The sequence below is a fragment of the Bison bison genome, unplaced genomic scaffold (genome assembly GCF_000754665.1).
Source record: "Bison bison bison isolate TAMUID 2011002044 unplaced genomic scaffold, Bison_UMD1.0 scf7180017864142, whole genome shotgun sequence".
Lineage (NCBI taxonomy): Eukaryota > Metazoa > Chordata > Mammalia > Artiodactyla > Bovidae > Bison > Bison bison.
In genome coordinates, this window is record NW_011494714.1 from 1,679,265 (window position 1) to 1,699,668 (window position 20,404).

At 42.1% G+C, this 20,404-nt stretch overlaps 1 protein-coding gene across 1 annotated transcript in view; it reads right to left on the minus strand.

Moving 5' to 3' along the window:
* Window positions 1-1,149: 1,149 nt before the first annotated feature.
* Window positions 1,150-20,404, minus strand: part of APH1B (APH1B gamma secretase subunit) — a 34,709-nt gene continuing 15,454 nt past the window's right edge. Inside the window, exons 2-3 of the mRNA XM_010840228.1 lie at window positions 14,602-14,729; window positions 1,150-5,300 (exon numbers count right to left, since the gene is read on the minus strand). Of these exons, the coding sequence (XP_010838530.1) occupies window positions 5,133-5,300; window positions 14,602-14,729 (296 nt within the window). The 3' untranslated portion in view covers window positions 1,150-5,132. The remainder of the gene's footprint in view (window positions 5,301-14,601; window positions 14,730-20,404) is intronic.

The window sequence follows — 20,404 nt, forward strand, 5'->3', positions numbered from 1 at the left end:
TCTTCTTTCCTCAGTGATCACCCCACCTCTACCTGTCAACTGGAGTGCACCCAGAGCTCAGCCCACAGTCCCACCTTTTCCTCTGATATACATCCATGACCCAGGTACCCTTCTTCATGTCTAAAACTTTAAGTATCATCTTATGTATTCAAGCTATTCGATATCATTTCCTAGTTTGTAGTGCATTTTGTAGCTGCCTTATATATTCTCTAAAAACAATGATCCTCACCATCTTGTTCTTTTCTACCCTTTTAAAGTCTCTCTCTTACACACACCCACACAATAAAGTATCTGATACAATGTTCTGTGCATGGTGAGCCTTGATTAAACACTGCAGATTCCATCTCTAATTTTGTTCAAGCACAGAAAATATGTACAGATTTACTATTAGGTAGAAAGGCAATGGCACCCCACTCCAGTACTTTTGCCTGGAAAATCCCATGGACAGAGGGGCCTGGTGGGCTGCAGTCTATGGGGTCGCACAGAGTCGGACATGACTGAGCGACTTAGCAGCAGCAGCAGAAACAGGATTTACAGTGACCCACACTTAAGCAACAAGCACCACCTACTAATTATTGAATATTAAAGCCAGGGCTCATAATCTACTGTCATCCCTTTAGAATGTGTCAAATCCCCAATTCTTCTATGGAGGCTGAGACCATAAGCCTGGAGTGGGTCCTTCACTCAGCATTTTCAATGAGGCAAAGGTAAAATACGTAGGTCTTTCCACGGGAGGTTTCTTATGTGTTGAGGCTGGTCACAGGGAAATCCCTGTTCCAACTAAATATCAAACAAATAATAATTAAACTAGAGCCAGAATTCCAGTGCAGAAGGAACAGAGAAATTGTACATGAATCTGGGCTGTCATCTGAGGAAAGCCTACCTTTTGTCTTACAAGTTATGGTTTTGTTACTATTTTTTAAATTATTTATGTATTTATCTGGCTGCGTCGGGTGTCAGTTACGGCACTTGAGATCTTCACTGCGGCGTGTGCGAGCTTTCCTTCTGGGGCACAGGATCTTTTGATGCGAGGCACAGGCACTTCCAGGCGGTGCGCGGGCTTCTCTAGTTGCAGTGCTCAGGCTCAGTAATTGCAGCAGGCAGACTTAGTAGCTCCACAGCATGTGGGATCTTAGTTCCCTGACCAGGGATCAAACCTGCATCTCCTCCATTGGAAGGCAGATTCTTAACCACTGAACCACCAGGGAAGTTAGACCAGAATCCTTGGTTCCTGAGGATACTTCACCGAATAACACAGTTAACGTAAATGTGGAGCAGCCTCATTTTAAACCAGTATCAGGACGCATCACAGGGTATCGAATTTCAGGCCCTAACAACTCTCTGTGTAACCTGTCTGATGGTGGAGGCCAAGCCCAGCCCTTTAGCCACACTGACTCCACACCAAGGGAAGGAAAAACAAAAATGACTCTACAGGCTGCTCAGGGTCACTAGGAGAAACTAAATTATACTATCCTGGTCAACCAACTGCCATCTTTAGCCAGGATTCCATGATGGTTTATAAATTTACTATCTCACAATTACTTGGGAGATTTTTTCAAGGGCATTCAGGACCTTCGAGAATTCTCCTCCACTAGGTTTATGACACCTCAAGGAATTTGCCTGCACCAAACTGCTTTTGAACAAACAGAAATGAAATCAGCCTTTTGAATTTTAAATCAGAAAACAAAGATTTGTCTTTGAAAAGAATCTCAGAGTTGACCAGTTACAAACAACATACAATCAAATTTTATAAGAGGCAAAAATTGTAGTAACAGACACTGAAGGATGCACTATTCCAAAGAAGAGGAAACATGAGAAACAAGTCGTGACAATCTTTTTATTGTTTACTGAAAAATACAAGTCTGGAAAGAGTCTATTGCATTGTGTACTGAACGTAAGGTCTGATACTGCAAGTATATACAACATAACAGTATAACTTATATAAAATGATACATATAGAACACAGAGACAGTGCCCAGCCCTCTAAACACTAAAAGTTAATGGGATGAAGCAAAGTCTTGTATTAAATCAGAAATGTAAACACTGCAATCATATACAAAGTGCTCTAAGAGAAGAACTCTGAAACTTTTTTGTTGTGACAGCCGTCTACCTGGAGTTGGGAATGGTTGGGCCTTAGGAAAACGAAGTCAGCAAAAAGCTGACACTCTCAAGGAGTTCTTCCCAAGAAGCCGGCTGCTGACACCTGAGACAAGCTGCCATTCTGGCTTCTCTGGAGCCCTCAGGCCCACTCTGACCATTAATCCATGTCTTAGGGCTAGTGTGAGGCCAGCGAAGAGGATCAGGTAAGAAGACACTTCCATCATGACTGCTTGTCCTGCACCAACTCTATGCAATAAGAATACCTAGCATTTTTGACCCGTAACTGCCACTCCCAGGAAAAAATGAAATGTGCTTGAGAAGAAAAATACTAACGTTGGGAACAAAAGCCATTTTCTATACAATCTGCAGATACCATTCATTCCTTTCAGCCATGTTTTCACTAAGGTTTGCAAAGAGGCTGCTACTATTCTATTGCCAGTCACACAGGCCACGATCAAGGGTAACAAAACGTCTCCAGTTACAACCACTAACTCAAATGAGTTAAAAAAAAAAATTATTAGAGAACCATAAGCGATCTCAATGATTCACACGGCAACAGAGTCAAGTGCTGCAACAACATTCACATTCCATGGTCAACTTTAACTACAGCCTCACTTCCCTCCAAACTGAGAAAGCTCCGTGTGGAGGAGAACATACAAGATTACCACCATCGCCTCCTCTCCAAACACTATTAGGGCTCAGAAAGTTCCTTAGAGGTAACAAATGCAAAAAAAGAGAAAAGATAAAAAGAAAGCACATCTCAATATATACATACAACAGAGGAAGGCTGCTCTCCCTCTGGGCTTCCTTGGCATCAGGCAGAGCAAGGCTATTTGCAATAACTGTGCCTAAGCTGACTATGGCAACACTCACAAGAGAAATAAGGAGCTACAAAGTTCCTTTATTCATAGGTAAGCATGGATTACTAAATAATTACTAAATAATTTCCTGAATTAAAAAGACAGTCTCACCATCAAAGAAAATTTTCTTCCTGCCTGAGATGCATTTATAAATGAGATTTCACAATATCCCAGATTCTTAATATTGAACTATTAATGCACAGAAGACATCCTCAGAGCTCAAGTATGAGTAATATCAATATTCTCAGATATTTATACACTTTAAAGATCAGCAAATATTTTACCAGGTTATCCATTCAAGAGATTTGTAAATCAACCGTCATAACCAACTGTATCTTTTTCTTATTCTGTTCATCAAAGAACACCATGTTCCAATAGGAATGAAGCCCAGTTCAATGGGTATATAATTCCCTTCAATTCTGCACAGCAGATTTCACTATTCAGTCTCTATGTCCTTGACTCTTCCATAACTCACCTAGTCTAAAGAAAATCTTGTATAAAGGTGGAAAATTGCAAACCCCAGCAAAAACACTGGTGTCAGTGCTGAAATACACTTTAGGGGAATAACTATAATTGCTTACGAAACTGTTTATAGTTTTGCCAGAAATCCTACTGCTCCTGAATCCCCAGATTGAAAAATTCAAATAATTTAAACATAAGAGGGGATTTCACTGATAAAGATCTAGTTCACGTGTAAGGTTCTGGTTCTTAGAATGATGTGTGACTACCCCAAAATACTGGCTGCATTTCCATTTTAAACATATCTGTTAAATTCTTGTCAAATTCTCCCATCTGTCACCTCACTGGTGAACCCTTTCATTTCCTGCTTCTACTTCTTTTGGCTGTTCTATTGTACATATGGGATTCACTGAGGTTCTCTCTTTAATGTGTACGGAATTTCCATTTCATACCAACAGCTCCCTAAAAGTCATCAAAAGGGAACAATTTCTAGCTTAGTAAAGGCACAATTCCTCTTTATAGAGGAAACCAAAAAAGAGTCGTTTGGAAGCTGAACAAACATCTTAGATACGCCTATAAAGGGAATGCCCTATCTGCCAACAATAATCCAGAGACATTTACAAGATCTAAAGAGTACATGGACTATGTTAAAAGCATGAATTTGGCAAATTTAAGACATATTCCTAATTTTCCACTACACTATTTGGGGGGAATGTGCCAGTTAGTATCACAGGAGCAAATTAGAAGGGTCAACACCGCTCTACTGGCTTGCTCTCCTCCTGCTTTTAGTAAACTTCTGCCAGCTCCAGTGAAGCCTGTCCCAGGGTACATCACTCAGCAACCTGCAGAGCTGCTCAGAGATAGAACAAACGACTTCAGGTCAACTAGTCCAGCAGTGAGCACTCAGCTGGTAAACACTGCCCCGGGGCAGAGCCCATGAAGAGCCTTAAGCCCAGGACCTACAGAAGTTGCACAAAATTCTTGGTTTTATATCATCTTCCCAGGAAGTTGGAAATTGGGTTTTAGTTAAAGAAATGGAACCTATGCTCTAAAACAATGTGATGCTTCAAAAAAGCAAAATCGAGATTGGAAACAGTAGAGAAAAATACAGTCTATTCGTCATAGCTTACTTTGGCTAAATGATCATAGTGTCAGTGCAATGTATTATTGTATTTGAAGCACGGCCTCCACGTTCTCATAAAACAGGGTACCAGTGAAGTACATGAAAACAGTTCATAGAGATGATAGCCCTTTAGCCTTCTGTGACTTCAGAACTCGAAAGACACAGGCTAACCAGGATTTATATTCAGATACTCGCTCAGTGCAGGCTGAGTTAAGAGATAGCAAAACATCTGATTTTTATTCACCTACAGTGTTCTCAGGAAGTTCCTATTTGGGCAGCAATGGTTCTCAACCTGGCTGTGCATCAGTGTCATCTAGAAAGCTTTAAAGAATTACCAAGTGCTCAGACCAATTAAATCTGGAGATGGAGCCCAGAGATCAGTATTCTTTGTTTCCCCAGGAAGTTCTAACATGCGCTGGCTGCACCAGAGATGTATCCCTTTCAGAAAGCTGTTGCGTGAAAGCCGAATCGTGTCTAAATAGTTTGGTTTCTTCTAAATTCCACCAGGAAAAGGGACGTTTAGAAAAAGGCACAGTTGTGCTTCCTCTAATGAGGCAGCTTACTGTTTGAGAAGTGCTGGTTCTCGGAGGTTATCTGGCACGCTGGTTGAAGAGGAGGAAGTCCTTGTCTTGGCAGAGCAGGCAGAGTTTCAGGCTTCGGCAGCTGCCTCCAGAAACAAAGAAGGCCCAGACGCCCATGAGCACCATGATGATATATGCCAACACCAGATTTAATCCGTAATGAGGACTGATTAAGGTCTGCAGGGGGAAAATAAAAGCAACCTTATTAAATATGTGGAATAACCTAAGATAATGGAAAATATGAAACACTTTCAATAGTGGAGGTGTGTTTCACCAACATCTGATGTATGTCATGGGCCCAAGACACACAGGAATTAACCTGGTCAGCAGACACTAGCCCATAAACCTGTGCTTTGCTGTATTCAAAGGGCAACCCTAGAAGGTAATCAGAAGCCAGACCTAATGAAATACCCAATAGAAAACAGATGTTATATAACTAGGGTCCAGTTTATAATCATTTTTCTGTTAACTAGCTCTGAGAATTGAGAAACTTAAGACAAGTCTGTGTTGAAAGTGAAAGTGTTAGTGGCTCAGCTGTGTCCAACTCTTTGTGACCCCATGGACTACAGCCTGCCAGGCTCCCCTGTCCATGGAATTTTCCAGACAACAATACTGGAGTGGACTGTCATCCCTTCTCCAGGGACCTTCCCGACCCTGGGTCTCCTGCATTGCAGGTGGATTCTTTACCATCTGAGCCACCCTCTCTAATCAAGGGAACAAGAGGGAACAGCATCTCTTTTTCAGCTGCACAACTGCTGAGGGTTCCAAAAGTTCATTTAAAAACCACTGATGAGGTCCCACAAGGTACCAGTGAAGACCACAGAGCCTATCCTAACAGAGCTTATGGCAGTAAGGGAGACAGGCAATGAGTGAAGAAACAAGTAACTAATCACAGGACATCCTTGGTGGCCCAGTGGTTAAAATGTGCCTTCTAATGCAGAGGACATGGGTTTGATCACTGATCAGGGAACTAAGATCTCACACGCTGGGAGTCAACTAAGCCTGCACGCCACAACTAGAGAGCCTGCACACTGCAATGAAGACCCAGTGCAGCCAAAGTAATAAATAATAAAAAAAATAAATACTTACACATTGTGATAAATGCCAGGACAGAATAACTACAACTGAGACGGTGCTAGTAAAGGTTAAGAACAAAGTGATCCACTCAAGGTGGACAAGGAAGGTGGTGAGCAAACGGCATTTAATCTGAGACTTACAAGAGGAGGTCTAAGCCAGCCTGGTTTAGACTAAGGGAGGGAACCCAAGCAGGGCAGAGAGTTTGGTGCAGCTGAGGATCTGAGAATCACTATAAATGATGTGTAAGTATGGAGAGAAAGCACAGAGATAGGAGAGGAAGGCAGGGGCCAGATAGGCATGTCGGTGCTAAGTGTGAATTTTACCCTCAGAACAATGAAGGGTGCAGAAGGATGTTAGGTCAAGGAGCTGAACAATTTTAGATTTTTAAACTGCAGAGAATGCATTCGAGGAGGCAATGGTGAAAGCAGGGAGAACAGTTAAGACAACTCCTCACCAAATGAGTGGAGTACAGGATAGTGGCTTAGTCCAGGGTGGTGGTGGTAGAGATGGAGGGAGTGGGTGACAGGACTTGACTTGCTGATGGATGCAATGTGAGAAACAGAGAGCCCAGGGGTGACTTCCATGGTTCTGGCTTTAAGGAAATAGCGATAGTAATGAGCTAGGCAAGACTTGAGGAAGACCGAGTTTAAAAAACTTGGGCAAAGACTAAGCTAGGAGTGATAGGTGGGAACCAAGTCCAAAGAGGACATACTAAGAGTGGGCTGGCTCTGAGATTTCAAAAAGCGGGTGTCAGGGGACTTCCCTGGTGGTCCAGTGGTTAAGAGTCCATACTTACAATACAGAGGCACAGGTTCAATCCCTGGTTGGGGAACTAAGATCCCAAATGCTGTAATGAATGGTCAAAAACAAACAAACAAACAGATGTCAGGTAAGCAGTTAGGTTTCTGAGTATGAGGCTCTGAGGAGAGGCTTGGGCTAAAAAGAGAAATACAGAAGCACAGTTCATAAACGGGCTTAAAGTCACGGCTATGAATGTGATTACCCACAGAGTTAGTGTAGAGAGAAGGGAAAAGCGAAGTCAAGCTCCAGTCCTGAGAACAATTATAAAGTATTTGTGCTGTTTAGTATTGCAGGAGCAAATAAAAGCACCAACACCACCCTACTGGCTTGACTCATACTGAAAAAGAGTTAGCAAGGCATCTGAGAAGAGCAAGGAGTGGGATGAGAGGGAACCAGGACAGCGCGATGCAGAAGCCAAAAGAGGAAATGTTACAAAGAGGGGGCGGCCAACTCCTCCTAAAGGCTGATGAGATGGAGGGGAAAAAAAAAAACAAACCCAGCATCCTTTAGATATGGAGTGATGGAGGTCCTTTTTGATCTTGAAACATGCAGTCTTAGAAGAGTGGTTGGACAGAAGCCAGAATGCACTAGGAACATGACAGAAATTTCGCTGTGATGCAGACTAGGGAAAACAAGTCACGGCTAGAAAGAACCGGCAATAATGAAGAGTTTTATTTAAGATACGTCTAGGGACTTTACTGGTGGCTCCCAGTGGCTAAGACTCTGCACTCCCAAAGTAGGGGGCCTGGCTTCGACCCCTGGTCAGGGAACTAGATTCCACATGCTACAACAAAGACCTGGTGCGGCCAAATAAAACAAAAGCAAGCCCCAAACCCAGACACGTCTATGTGCCGGTGAAGAGACGGTAAGGCTGGTGATGGAGGACAGAAGGAGTAAGGTCGCAAAGAATTAGGTCTGGAGCTCAAACAAGGGACTAGCCTTTGACAGGAGAAGGAATACTTTCTCTGCTCGACCAGGATAAGGTAGAGAAACAGGTTCTTTTTAAGAAAGAAGAGGCTCTAATTGGGTCAGTTTGTCACCACACACCTCTGCCCGGCGAGGTTTCAGGGGGAGTGCTCCCCAGCACCTCAGCGTCCTCACCCTCGCCCTGCCTGCACATTCCCTTGCGCGAAACCCCCGAAACCTTCCTACCCGCTCTGGCCAGGGTCACAGGCTGATTCTGCAGACAGCACCTTGTGCACAAAGAGCGCTTTTCTCAGGAAGCATCTGCGGGCATGGCAGGCACTGAGCCCTTCAGGTTCTCCTTCAGATTCTTAAGGATAATTCTATTCCTCAAATCTGCTGAGTTTTAACACACTTTGTAGGGTGCTAAGCTACTTTGGCCACCTCGTGTGAAGAGTTGACTTATTGGAAAAGACTCTGATGCTGGGAGGGATTGGGGGCAGGAGGAAAAGGAGACGACAGAGGATGAGATGGCTAGATGGCATCACCGACTTGATGGACGTGAGTTTGAGTGAACTCTGGGAGTTGGTGATGGACAGGGAGGCCTGGCGTGCTGCGATTCATGGGGTCGCAGAGAGTCGGACACGACTGAGCGACTGAACTGAACTGAAGCTACTTTCCATCTTTTAGCTTGTTTCTTTAATAAAATTATCTCTTTTAAACAATTACAGAAACAATACGTGATTATTGTAGAAAATTAAAATGTACAAACGAGTAAAACAAATTTTAAAACTTGAAATTCAGATAGGCTAATTTTTACACAACACTCAACATTAAGAGAATGTAAAGACAAACCACACTGTAGGACAAGTTATTTATAATGCATATATCTAATAACAGAGAAGGAAATGGCAACCCATTCCACTGTTCTTGCCTGGAGAATCCCATGGACAGAGGAGCCTGGCAGCCTACAGTCCATGGGGTCACAAAGAGTTGGACATGACTGAAGTGAGTAGACAGGCATATCTAATAAAAGCCTCTTTTAGAGAATACCAAAAAAGAACCTAAAAAAAAAAAAAAAGACAGACGACCAGTAGAATGATGGGTAAAAGATGTGAACAGGCACATCCCAAGAGAATTATCCAAATGGCTGATAAACATAGGAAGACACGCTCAACTTCATTCACCATCACGAAAATGAAAACGAAAACCAAAATGGGACACCACTACACATCCAGTGCTAGATAAGGGTGACAATAAAGAATGCAATCCTAAGTGCTGATGAAGAGGTGGAGAAAATACAACTCATAAATCAATGGTGGAGTGTAAGTTGATACAACCTCTCTGAAAAAGTGAGTGGTATGAACAATCGACATATGTACACCCCATGACAAGGAATTCTACCCCAGGTATACATCCAGAAGAAATATGCATACATTTTTACCAAGAGATACACACTAGAATGTTCAAAGCAGTACTGTTCACAATGGTTAAAACCTGGAGACAGCATAAATGCCTCTCTGTTGTGGAATGGATAAATGACGGTACAGTCATACCGTAGAACACTATTCTGCAAAGAAATAGCAATCAATAGCTATAAACTAATTAATTTCCCAAACAAAGATTGAGTGAAAGGAGTCAGACGCAAGAGCAAACACTGTACTGTTCTGTTTAATAAATACCAAAAGGCAGGGCAAGCTATCGAGTCAGAAGTCAGGACCGTGGTTATCCCTGGAGGGGTGTGGGGGGCGGGGAGCAGTGAAGTAGCACCAGGAAGCTCATGGCAGCAGATGTTTTAGCTTTCATTTGGGTTTGAGTGACATTGGTGTGTTCACACTGGGAAAATTCATCAAGATGCACACACTGGACCTGGGTGGTCTAGTGGTTAAGACTCTGCGCTTCCAATGCAGGGGGCGTGGGTTTGATCCATGGTTGGGGAAATAAGATCCCACATGCTGCTCAGTGAAGCCCAAAGATTAGAAAAAAAAAAAAAAGATGTACACTTTTGATTCATATACTTTACTGTACATGTGCTGTATTCATAAAACTTAAAACTTTTTCTGAAATCTGTCATTCAGAGACAACTATTGTTAACATTTTGGTATGTAATCTTTCAAATTTTCTGGGTTCTTTTCAATCATCAGAGAGAATAATATAAACTTTTCAATATTCAACAATAGTTACTGGCCATCTCCTATGTGCCAGGGATTCAGGACACAAAGATTGACAAGATTCCATCCTTGATGATCAAACCCTAATTGGAGACGTAGATGTAAAAGCTGTATCAAATAAAATAATGCTGGCCAGGGAGAAGGGTTATAACACAGCTATAAAAAGGGGCTAGGATAGTGCTTTCAGAAATGTGCACCTTTTCCAGGAAGGCCTCACATGAAATGAACAGTTTTCTAAGCTGACCTAGGTTAGCGGGGAGACCCATCACTGCAGATATTACAGCATGAACAACCTGTGAGCCACACTGGGTCAGTTCAGATAGAGTGTATGATATGAACTATGGGGAGCAGCAAGAGCTAAGTTTAGCACCAGTAAGATTCAGTAACAGGCTTATGTCAAACGAAGAGGTCTGGGTTTTATTCCACTGGCCTCTGCTACAACCCATCACTCTCTCTTCCTTAATACACTTAGCTTCAGGACACCTGACTCCTGGTTCTCTTCCTACGTCACTAAGTTGCTCCTTCTCAGTCTCCGTGGCTGGGTTCTGCTCTTGCCCCAGCCTCAAGGTTGGAATGCCCCAGGGCTTAGTCCTCTGGCCTCTTCTCTCGTCTGCTTAGACTCACTCCCTGTAATGACCTTTTTAAGCTTGGATTTCTCTCCCAAACTCCAGACTTTTTCATCCAGATACCCACCTTGGATGTCCAACAGGCACCTCCAAGGTACCAGGACCAAAGAGGACTCCTGCTCTCCCTCACAAGCTTCTCCATCCCAGCTGATGGCAACTCCATCCTTTGAGTTGCCCAGGCTCAAAATTTTGAAGATGTCCTTGGCTCCTCTTTCTCTCCCTAGCGTTATCCAGTCTGTCAGGAAACAGCTATTAGCTCTACTATCAGAAACATGTCCTGAATCTGAACATTTCTCATTGTCTCCATTGCTATCTCACCCAAGGTGTCCCCATCCTTCTCTTGATGATTTAATTTCTTCCCCTGTTACAGTCTACTCTGAAAACAGCAGTCAAAGTGAGCCTTTTAAAACGTGATTCAAATCAAGTCCCTGTATCCAACACCCTACAAGGAATCCATTTCACTAAGGCTAAAAGCCCAAGCCTTGCATTATCTAGATATGGTTCCCATTTCCAACCATGACTTCCATCCCCAATTTCAAATCTGTGACAGTATCTCCTACTAACTTCCCCTGGCTCATGGTTCTGGCCACTCTCGCTTCCATAAACGTGCCAAGCATGTTAGTCTTAGGACTTTGCCACTAGCTGTTCAGTCTGTCATGTTCCTTCTCCAGACAGCCACATCACCAACTTCACTTCTTTGCTTAAATGTCACCTTCACAATGAAGCTGACTTTGAACTACCTAGTTTGAAAATTCAACATCCCCAGCCCCTACAATCTAGAATCTTTTTTTTTTTAATTACTTATTTTGGCTGTACTGGGTCTTAGTTGTATCATGTAAGATCTAGTTCGCTGACCAGGAATCGAATCCAAGTCCCCTACAATGGGAGCAAAGAGTCTTCCCCACTGGACCACCAGGGAGGTCCCTTGAGCCCTTTGAACCCACTCTACTTTCCCTTTTTCCTCACAGCACCAATTTCTAACATATTTCGTTTTATTATGTCTATTGCTTATTGTCTCTCTATCCACTAGATGGTAAAGGCACAGTTTTTTTTTTTTTTCCTGTAAATTGTTTTGCTCATCTAGAACAGTGTCTGTAATACAGAAGGCACTATTTGCTGAATGAATGAATGGTGGACTGGATCCATAAGAAGGACATTGGCTTTTTCTTGCTATTTCCTTTCTGACTATTAAAGTATATACAGTAGAAACTTTGGAACATGTTGAAAATCATAAAGAATAAAAGAACCCATCCAGAGATGAAAACTGTTAATACTTTAATGCATTCTCTCTCCAATTATTTTTCCATGAAGATTTGACTTTACATAGTTGTCATCATTGGAGAAGGACACGGCAACCCACTCCAGTATTCTTGCCTAGAGAATCCCATGGACAGAGGGGCCTGGTGGGCTGCCGTCTGTGGGGTCGCACAGAGTCAGACACAACTGAGGCGACTTAGCAGCAGCAGCAGCAGCTGCCATCATATTAAGGGTAACTTTAGTATGACTGAAATGTTTTAGGTAGGGAAGGCAAGAAGACTGTTCTTTAGATGGGTGAGAGAGCAGAGTCCAGTATAAGAAAACTTGATATGAACTCTAAATGGATGGAGAAGAAAGAAACATGAAGCAGGACACCATCAGAAGGAACTTTTGAATACTTTAGGTGAGAAATGATGACGGTCTAGATGAGGCAATGGCTGGGATCATTCTAAGTATATGACAAGTTATGATTAAAATCAGACCAAAGCATTAAACAGTGCTTTAAAAATACACCTAGTCAAGTATCCTTTTCAACTTTCTTTTGAAAACTGGCATTTTAATACCAGTGAGGAGGGATTAAGATGGGTACTCTTTGGGAGGGGGTTTCACATTTTTTTGGCCATGTGGCATGTGGGTGGGATCTTAGTTCCCTAACCAGGGATCAAACCTGAGCCCCCTGCATTGGAAACTTGGAGTCTTAACCACTGGACGGCCAGGGAAGTCCCAGGCACTCTTGATATTAATCAGAATGATTAACAATAGTATAACCCTTTTGGAGAGAATTTTAGCAATCTGCCTCAAGGGCTTTAATATATATATATATATATATAATTTTTTTTTTAGATTTTAATATTAAGAGCTTTTTTTGATGTGGACCATTTTAAGGTTTTTATTGAATTTGTTACAGTATTGTTCCTTTTATATATTTTGGTTTTTTGGCCTCCAGCCATGTGGGATCTTAACTCCCGATCAGAGGATCAGAGATTGAACTGGCATCCCGTGCATTGGAAGTCAAAGTCTTAATTACTGGACCATCAAGGAAGCTCCCAATTTTAATATTTATTATGCCATTTTTCTGGGCGACAGCGATGAACTGTCTTGTCCTAACAAAATTAGCATAGTTATAGTTCTTCCCAAAAGTAAAGTATCTTGAGGAAGGAAATCCTTTTTCTAATTTGCACAAAAGTGACATATTAAATTTTTTTTGGATAAAATTTTATTAAAAATCTAGAAAGTGAGTTCTTGTATATAATGCTTTCTAACACAGATTAAATTATCTCTTTAAAAATTAATTAATTTATTTATTTGTGATGGTACTAGGTCTTCATTACTGCACTCGAGCTTTCTCTAGTTGTGAAGATCAGGGACTACTATTCGTGGCGGTGCACAGGTTTCTCACTGCGGTGGCTTCTCTTGTTGCAGAGCAAGGGTTCTAGGTACTCGGGCTTCAGTAGTTGTGGCTTGCAGGCCCTACAGCAGGGCTCAGTAATTGTGCACAGGCTTTAGTTGCTCTTGGCATGCAGAATCTTTCCAGACCAGAGATCGAACCTGTGTCCCCTGCATTGGCAGACAGGTTCGTATCCACTGTTGCTGCTGCTAAGTTGCTTCAGTCATGTCCGACTCTGTGTGACCGCACAGACGGCCCACTGTCTTATACATACATATAGCCCACCAGGCTCCCCTGTCCCTGGGATTCTCCAGGCAAGAACACTGGAGTGGGTTGCCATTTCCTTCTTCAATGCATGAAAGTGAAAAGTGAAAGTGAAGTCACTCAGTCGTGTCCGACTTTAATGACCCCATGGACTGCAGCCCAGCAGGCTCCATGGGATTTTCCAGGCAAGAGTACTGGAGTGGGGTGCCACCGCCCTCTCCGTCATATCCACTGTACCACCAAGGAAATCCTTAAATTGTCTTTTGAGTTTGTCTGAAGTCTTTTTTTTCCCTCAAGCTGCAGACAGGTTTTTATTTTATTTATTTATTTTTGACATTAAAAAAAACTGAATAGTTGATTTGTGCCAATTTCTGCTGTACAGCAAAGTGACTCAGTTTATACACATATATACATTTTTAAAATATTCTCTTTCATTATGGTTTGTCCCAGGAGATTGGATATAGTTCCCTGTGCTATACAGTATTCCATTTGACTTCCTAACTCCATTCATTAGAATCTGAACAACATATTGAAAAAGTTTCATATACAATGATGTTCAATTCAAAACAGCTTTCTAATAACCAAAAGTAGAAAAACAAATGATCAGTTAAGCAAACTATAATTTTATGTAATTATATAAAAAGCTATTAAAATGTAAATATTAAAAGGATCCATAATAATGTAGAAATTGCTTAAAATGTGTTCCATAACATAAGCATAATGCAAGACTATTTCAGGTTTGACTAACTTAATTAAAAGAAGACAACTACCAAAAAGAAATAGTTTATGAGATCAACCAACAAATTAATAGTTATCTTTCTATAGTAAGACTTGGATGATTTAATCTATCATTCACTCATTGTTTTAAATGACTTTTTCTGAATTTCCTCATTATCCCACGAGAGTGTATTTCACTTAGAGTGGAATCTATCACTTCAGATGTGTGGACTTAAAGCTCCAAAACCCAGTTTGAGCAGATTTGCAATACTCACCAGGGCTGACACCAGCAGATGGGAGAGAAGAACTACAAGAAGGGTATACCACTTCTTCTTCTCACAGCCATCGAAAAACACGATGCCCCAGAACACGTGCAGCAGCGTGATCACCAGTGTCATGAAAGCTGGAAGACAGGCAAGCATTAGTGCCCAGTCTCAGGTCAGCAGACCCCAAAGTCCACTGAACACGCCCTTGGACGCAGGCTCTTGGGGTGCCCCGCACTAGTGTGAGGGTTCACCCACAAGTGACAGAGGACCCTGACACAACATTCGCGTGAACAGTAATTTTGAAAGCAACATTTCTGAACCAGGGGCCAGCTCTGCAGCAGCTTCTCACCTAGAATGTGAACCGGTCAAACAGTCAACCTGGATCTGGCTTTCAAGGAGTTTCTCTTAGGAACAAAATAAAATTACTCTGATATATACTCAGCTTTTCCAAGTTGGCCTTCTGTACTAATCAAGCAGCTTTTTTTTTTTCCCCCCACTAATCAAGAAACTTTTTTTTTTTTGGCCACACAACAAGATGTGTGGGATCTTAGTTCCCTGATCAGGGATTGAATCCATGCCCCCTGCACTGGATGCTCAGAGGGTGTCTACCACTGGACCACCAGTGAGGCCCCCAAGAAACTTTTCTAAATTAAAACAAATGTCTTTGATACAGACGGCTAACAAACACATGAAAAGATGCTCAACATCACTCATTATCAGAGAAATGCAAATCAAAACCACTATGAGGTACCATTTCACGCCAGTCAGAATGGCTGCAATCCTTAAGTCTACAAGCAATAAATGCTGGAGAGGGTGTGGAGAAAAGGGAACCCTCTTACACTGTTGGTGGGAATGCAAACTAGTACAGCCACTATGGAGAAGTGTGGAGATTCCTTAAAAAACTGGAAATAGAACTCCCTTATGATCCCGCAATCCCACTGCTGGGCATACACACCGAGGAAACCAGAAGGGAAAGAGACACGTGTACCCCAATGTTCATCGCAGCACTGTTTATAATAGCCAGGACATGGAAGCAACCTAGATGCCCATCAGCAGATGAATGGATAAGAAAGCTGTGGTACATATACACTGTGGAGTATTACTCAGCCATTAAAAAGAATACATTTGAATCAGTTCTAATGAGGTGGATGAAACTGGAGCCTCTTATACAGAGTGAAGTAAGCCAGAAAGAAAAACACCAATACAGTATACTAACGCATATATATGGAATTTAGAAAGATGGTACCAATAACCCTGTGTACGAGACAGCAAAAGAGACACCGATGTATAGATCAGTCTTATGGACTCTGTGGGAGAGGGAGAGGGTGGGGAGATTTGGGAGAATAGCATTGAAACATATATAATATCATGTATGAAACGAGTCGCCAGTCCAGGTTCAATGCACGATACTGGATGCTTGGGGCTGGTGCACTGGGACGACCCAGAGGGAGGGTATGGGGAGAGAGGAGGGAGGAGGGTTCAGGATGGGGAACACAGGTATACCTGTGGCGGATTCATTTTGATATTTGGCAAAACGAATACAATATTGTAAAGTTTAAAAAAAAATAAAATAAAAAAGAAATTCTAGTTAAAAAAAAAAAAAAGTGAGAGTCCATAGAGGGAAAAAGTTTAAGGATAAAAATGTTAAGAGGAAAACAAACAAACAAACAAAAAAAACAAGTGTCTTTGATTTAAACAAGTCTTCTCATTAAAGTGGAATTTCTTCTTGGATCTTTTTTTAAGGCCAGTGGGAGAATAAAAATATTAGAAATTGCAATAATCATCTAAGATTCTTCTTAAGCAATGGAAACTGAATCCGATCAGTACACACAGGTTTTTCTATGGAATACTGTGTGTGTGCACACATGTATGTGTGTGTCCTGCATCCTGGAGATTTTTTACTTAAAATGAGCAAGTTTCAGGAACTCCTTGGCCATCTAGTGGTTAGGACTCTGTGTTCTCACTGCCAAGGGATGGGGTTCGATCCCTTGTTAGAGAACTAAATTTCACAAGCCATGAGGTATGGCCAAAAAGAGAGAGAGAAAGCAAGTTCCGGATATTCTGAAAGCTTCAACGTGGGGATGAATGAATAAACCAGAATGAATAATCAGGATGAATAAACCAGAATGAATAAACTGTGGTGTATTCACACAGTGGAATACTTACATGTTCTATAATGGTCTCAAGAAAATAATGTTGAGTGGGGGAAAAGCACATTGTGAGAAAATGCCCATATTTCAGTTATACGAAGTCAAAAGGCAAATTATCACAGAGACATAACTGTTGAGGTTGGAGGAAAGCAATTTGTTACATCTAGTGAGAGTGTTTCAGCAAATAATGAGAAATACTTTACAGGAGAAGGGGGATAGAAAAAAAAAACAACTTTGGAACAATAGCAGACTAAACTAAAGTGATTTATTTTAATCCCACTGATGATCCTTGAAAGGGCAGTTTCCCTGAAGATATAGATGCCTGGCTGTGTGACAGTGTATAGAGTTGAGACAACTGAAAGCACCCAGTAGTTCATTTTATGTCAGAAAAGACCAGAGTAGAAACTGTGATTCACAGACACAGACGTTCATACTCTAAGGCTTTTCTAAAGCCTACATGTCAATCAAGTGTCAAGAGAAAGCAATGACACCACTAATGAGTCATCTGTTCATCAGCTATGTGAAAGGAAGATCAAAATGGAGTCAGTGTTGCTAATAGAACTCTCTAAATAGAGCCAGGAGGCCATTAAGGAAGTGTGACTTAGGCATAGCTTAGCTGAGATGGAATCTGATATTTTTACCTGATGAAGTCATAAACCTGCCAGAAACTCGAGACACTTCTTAAACCCTTACCCTAGAATAACTCACGAGAGTCTACCCACTTAATGGACCACTACCCTAAAACAACATGTGATTCCTTAAGGACAAATATTTTCTAACTTACGTCCATCACAGTTCTTACCACTCAACTTTTAACAACCTCATAGCCTTTTGTCTTATTAGGCCCGACTCTATTTCTTCCGTGGAACTTTCTTTCAAGACTACCCATTCTTGTAAGACTACAAATCTGGGTCTTCCAACTAGTAATTCTTAAGACTCCAGAACACTCTTATTTGCAGCCTCCTGCTTTATCTTTTGTTTGACAGCTCTATTTGCCCTCTCCTCTACACATTACCACGAATACTGAAAGCAGCCAATCATCTTCCTATGGTCAAGTCTGAGAGTTCAGATACCTCAAAAATGCTCTTACTTATGGACTTTTTAGTTCATTCTCATCCAAAAGAGCATTACTCTGTTTCAGACAAGCATTCTCAAGGAATCACTAGCCTTGAACTTTCTTCCAAATTCTAGGTGAGTATTTCTGCATGCAAGGCTCTTTCCTGATAAAAATTCTCTCTGATGGACTGACTCTGTCTCTAAAGTAAAGTCCAAGCATCTCAGGTTAGCATCCAAGGCCCTCTGCAACCTAGACCCAAACTACTATCCTCTACTCATCTTCAAACACATCCTACTTGGTAGGAAACCAGAAGTCCTACATATACTCTCTCTGTGCCTCTATGTTCTCATTTTTTTAATTGACTGTCCCTTTCGCCTGAATCCTCGCCACCACCCTGCCCTTTTCATCCCACTTAAATCTTACTTCTATTTAACACCTAGCTCAATGCCATCCCCTTAATGATGTCATCCTGATGCCTCCTCTGTTTTTGCACTCCACACACAATTACTGAGCGCCTAGAGAGTCTGCCTGGGGACGATGCCTATGGCTCTAGGGCCGCACAGCCCTCAGCTGGGATCCTGGCCCCGCAGCGTGCCTTCGGGCGAGCGATCCAACTCCTCCGAGCTTGTGTCCTTTATTTCCAAAATGCAAATAATGCCCCTGGCTGTTGTGTAGGGAAGAACAGTGCTTTGCAAACCGTAGTTTTTCAATAAATGACGATTACTATGTGCTATGTTGTCTAGATTCAAAGATGAATATAAGCCAGGACCTTCAATTTAGTGAGTTGCACTAACACGTTGGAAAGTGAAGCAAAGCAGCAAGCAATTATCACATGTACCCAAGCTTCCTGGGTACCTGACTATGTTTTAAAACGTATTCTCAGACTGTCTTGGTGGTCCAATGGTAAAGAACCAACGCAGGGGACATGGGTTTGATCCCTGGTCCAGGAAGATTCCACATGCCGTGGAGCAACTAAGTCCATGGGCTGCCGCTACTGAAGTCTGTGCACTCGAAAGCCTGTGCTCCAAAACAAGAGTGGCCACCAGAATGAGAAGCTGAGCACCACAGGAAGAGCAGCCCCCGTTCGCCCCCTGTTCGCTGCAACTAGAGAAAGCCCGAGCACAGCAACAAAGACCCAGCACAGCCAAAAATAAATAAGTAAATAAAACACTTTAAATATGCACTCCTTCACTCCTGTGGATTTCTTCTTCATCTAACACTGGAGTATTACTCTTACATTTACTTTCTTCCCTTCTCTTTTATTAATCCATACAAAGATTTATTAGCACCTACTACGGGCCAGGCTTCCCTGGTGACTCAGATGGTACAGAATCTGCCTGCAATGCAGGACACCTGGGTTCAATCCCTGGGTTGGGAAGACCCCCTGGAGGAAGGAATGGCAACCCACTCCAGTATTCCTGCTTGGAGAATTCCATCAACAGAAGAGCTTGGAGGGCTACAGTCCATGGGGTCGCAAAGAGTCAGACATGACTGAGCGACTAAGCACATGGCCGGGCAACAGGGCTATCCCAGAGGATAAAACACAGTTCCAAGGAACTTCCTTTTCAGAAAACAAGCCCATTTTTTTCAATTTACTATGTTTTATTAACACAATACCTAAACAGGATCTCTCAGACATTTATTAAAACACTGGTATTCCTATTTGATGGCTTATTTATTTAGCTAGCACTAGTTCCAAATCTGGAGAAGGAAATGGCAACCCACTCCAGTATTCTTGCCTGGAGAATCCCAGGGACGGGGGAACCTGGTGGGCTGCTGTCTATGGGGTCGCACAGAGTTGGACACGACTGAAGCGATTTAGCAGCAGCAGTTCCAAACCAGGAAAGGAGTACATCAAGGCTTTATATTGTCACCCTGCTTATTTAATTTATATGCAGGGTACCTCATGAGAAATGCTGGACTGGATGAAACACAAGCTGGAATCAAGATTCCCAGGAGAAATATCAATAAGCTCAGATACGCAGATGACACCACCCTTATGGCAGAAAGCGAAGAAGAACTGAAGACCCTCTTGATGAATGTGAAAGAGGAAAGTGAAAAAGTTGGCTTAAAGCCCAAATATTCAGAAAACTAAGATCATGGCATCTGGTCCCATCACTTCATGGCAAATACACGGGGAAACAGTGACAGACTTTATATTTGGAGCCAGACAGGGAAATAGTGGCTGATCTTATTTTTGGGGGCTCCAAAATCACTGCAGATGGTGACTGCAGCCATGAAAGTAAAAGACGCTTGCTCCCTGGAAGAAAAGTTATGACCAACCTAGACAGCATATTAAGAAGCAGAGACATTACTTTGCCAACAAAGGTCCGTCTAGTCAAGGCTATGGTTTTTCCAGTAGTAAGGTATGGAATTGAGAACTGGACTATAAAGAAAGATGAGTGCCAAAGAATTGACGGTTTTGAACTGTGGTGTTGGAGAAGACTCTTGAGAGTCCTTGGACTGCAAGGAGATCCAAGCAGTCAATCCTAAAGGAAATCAGTCCTGAATATTCATTGGAAGGACTGATGCTGAAGCTGAAACTCCAATACTTTGGCCACCTGATGCAAAGAACTGACTCACTGGAAAAGACCCTGATTCTGGG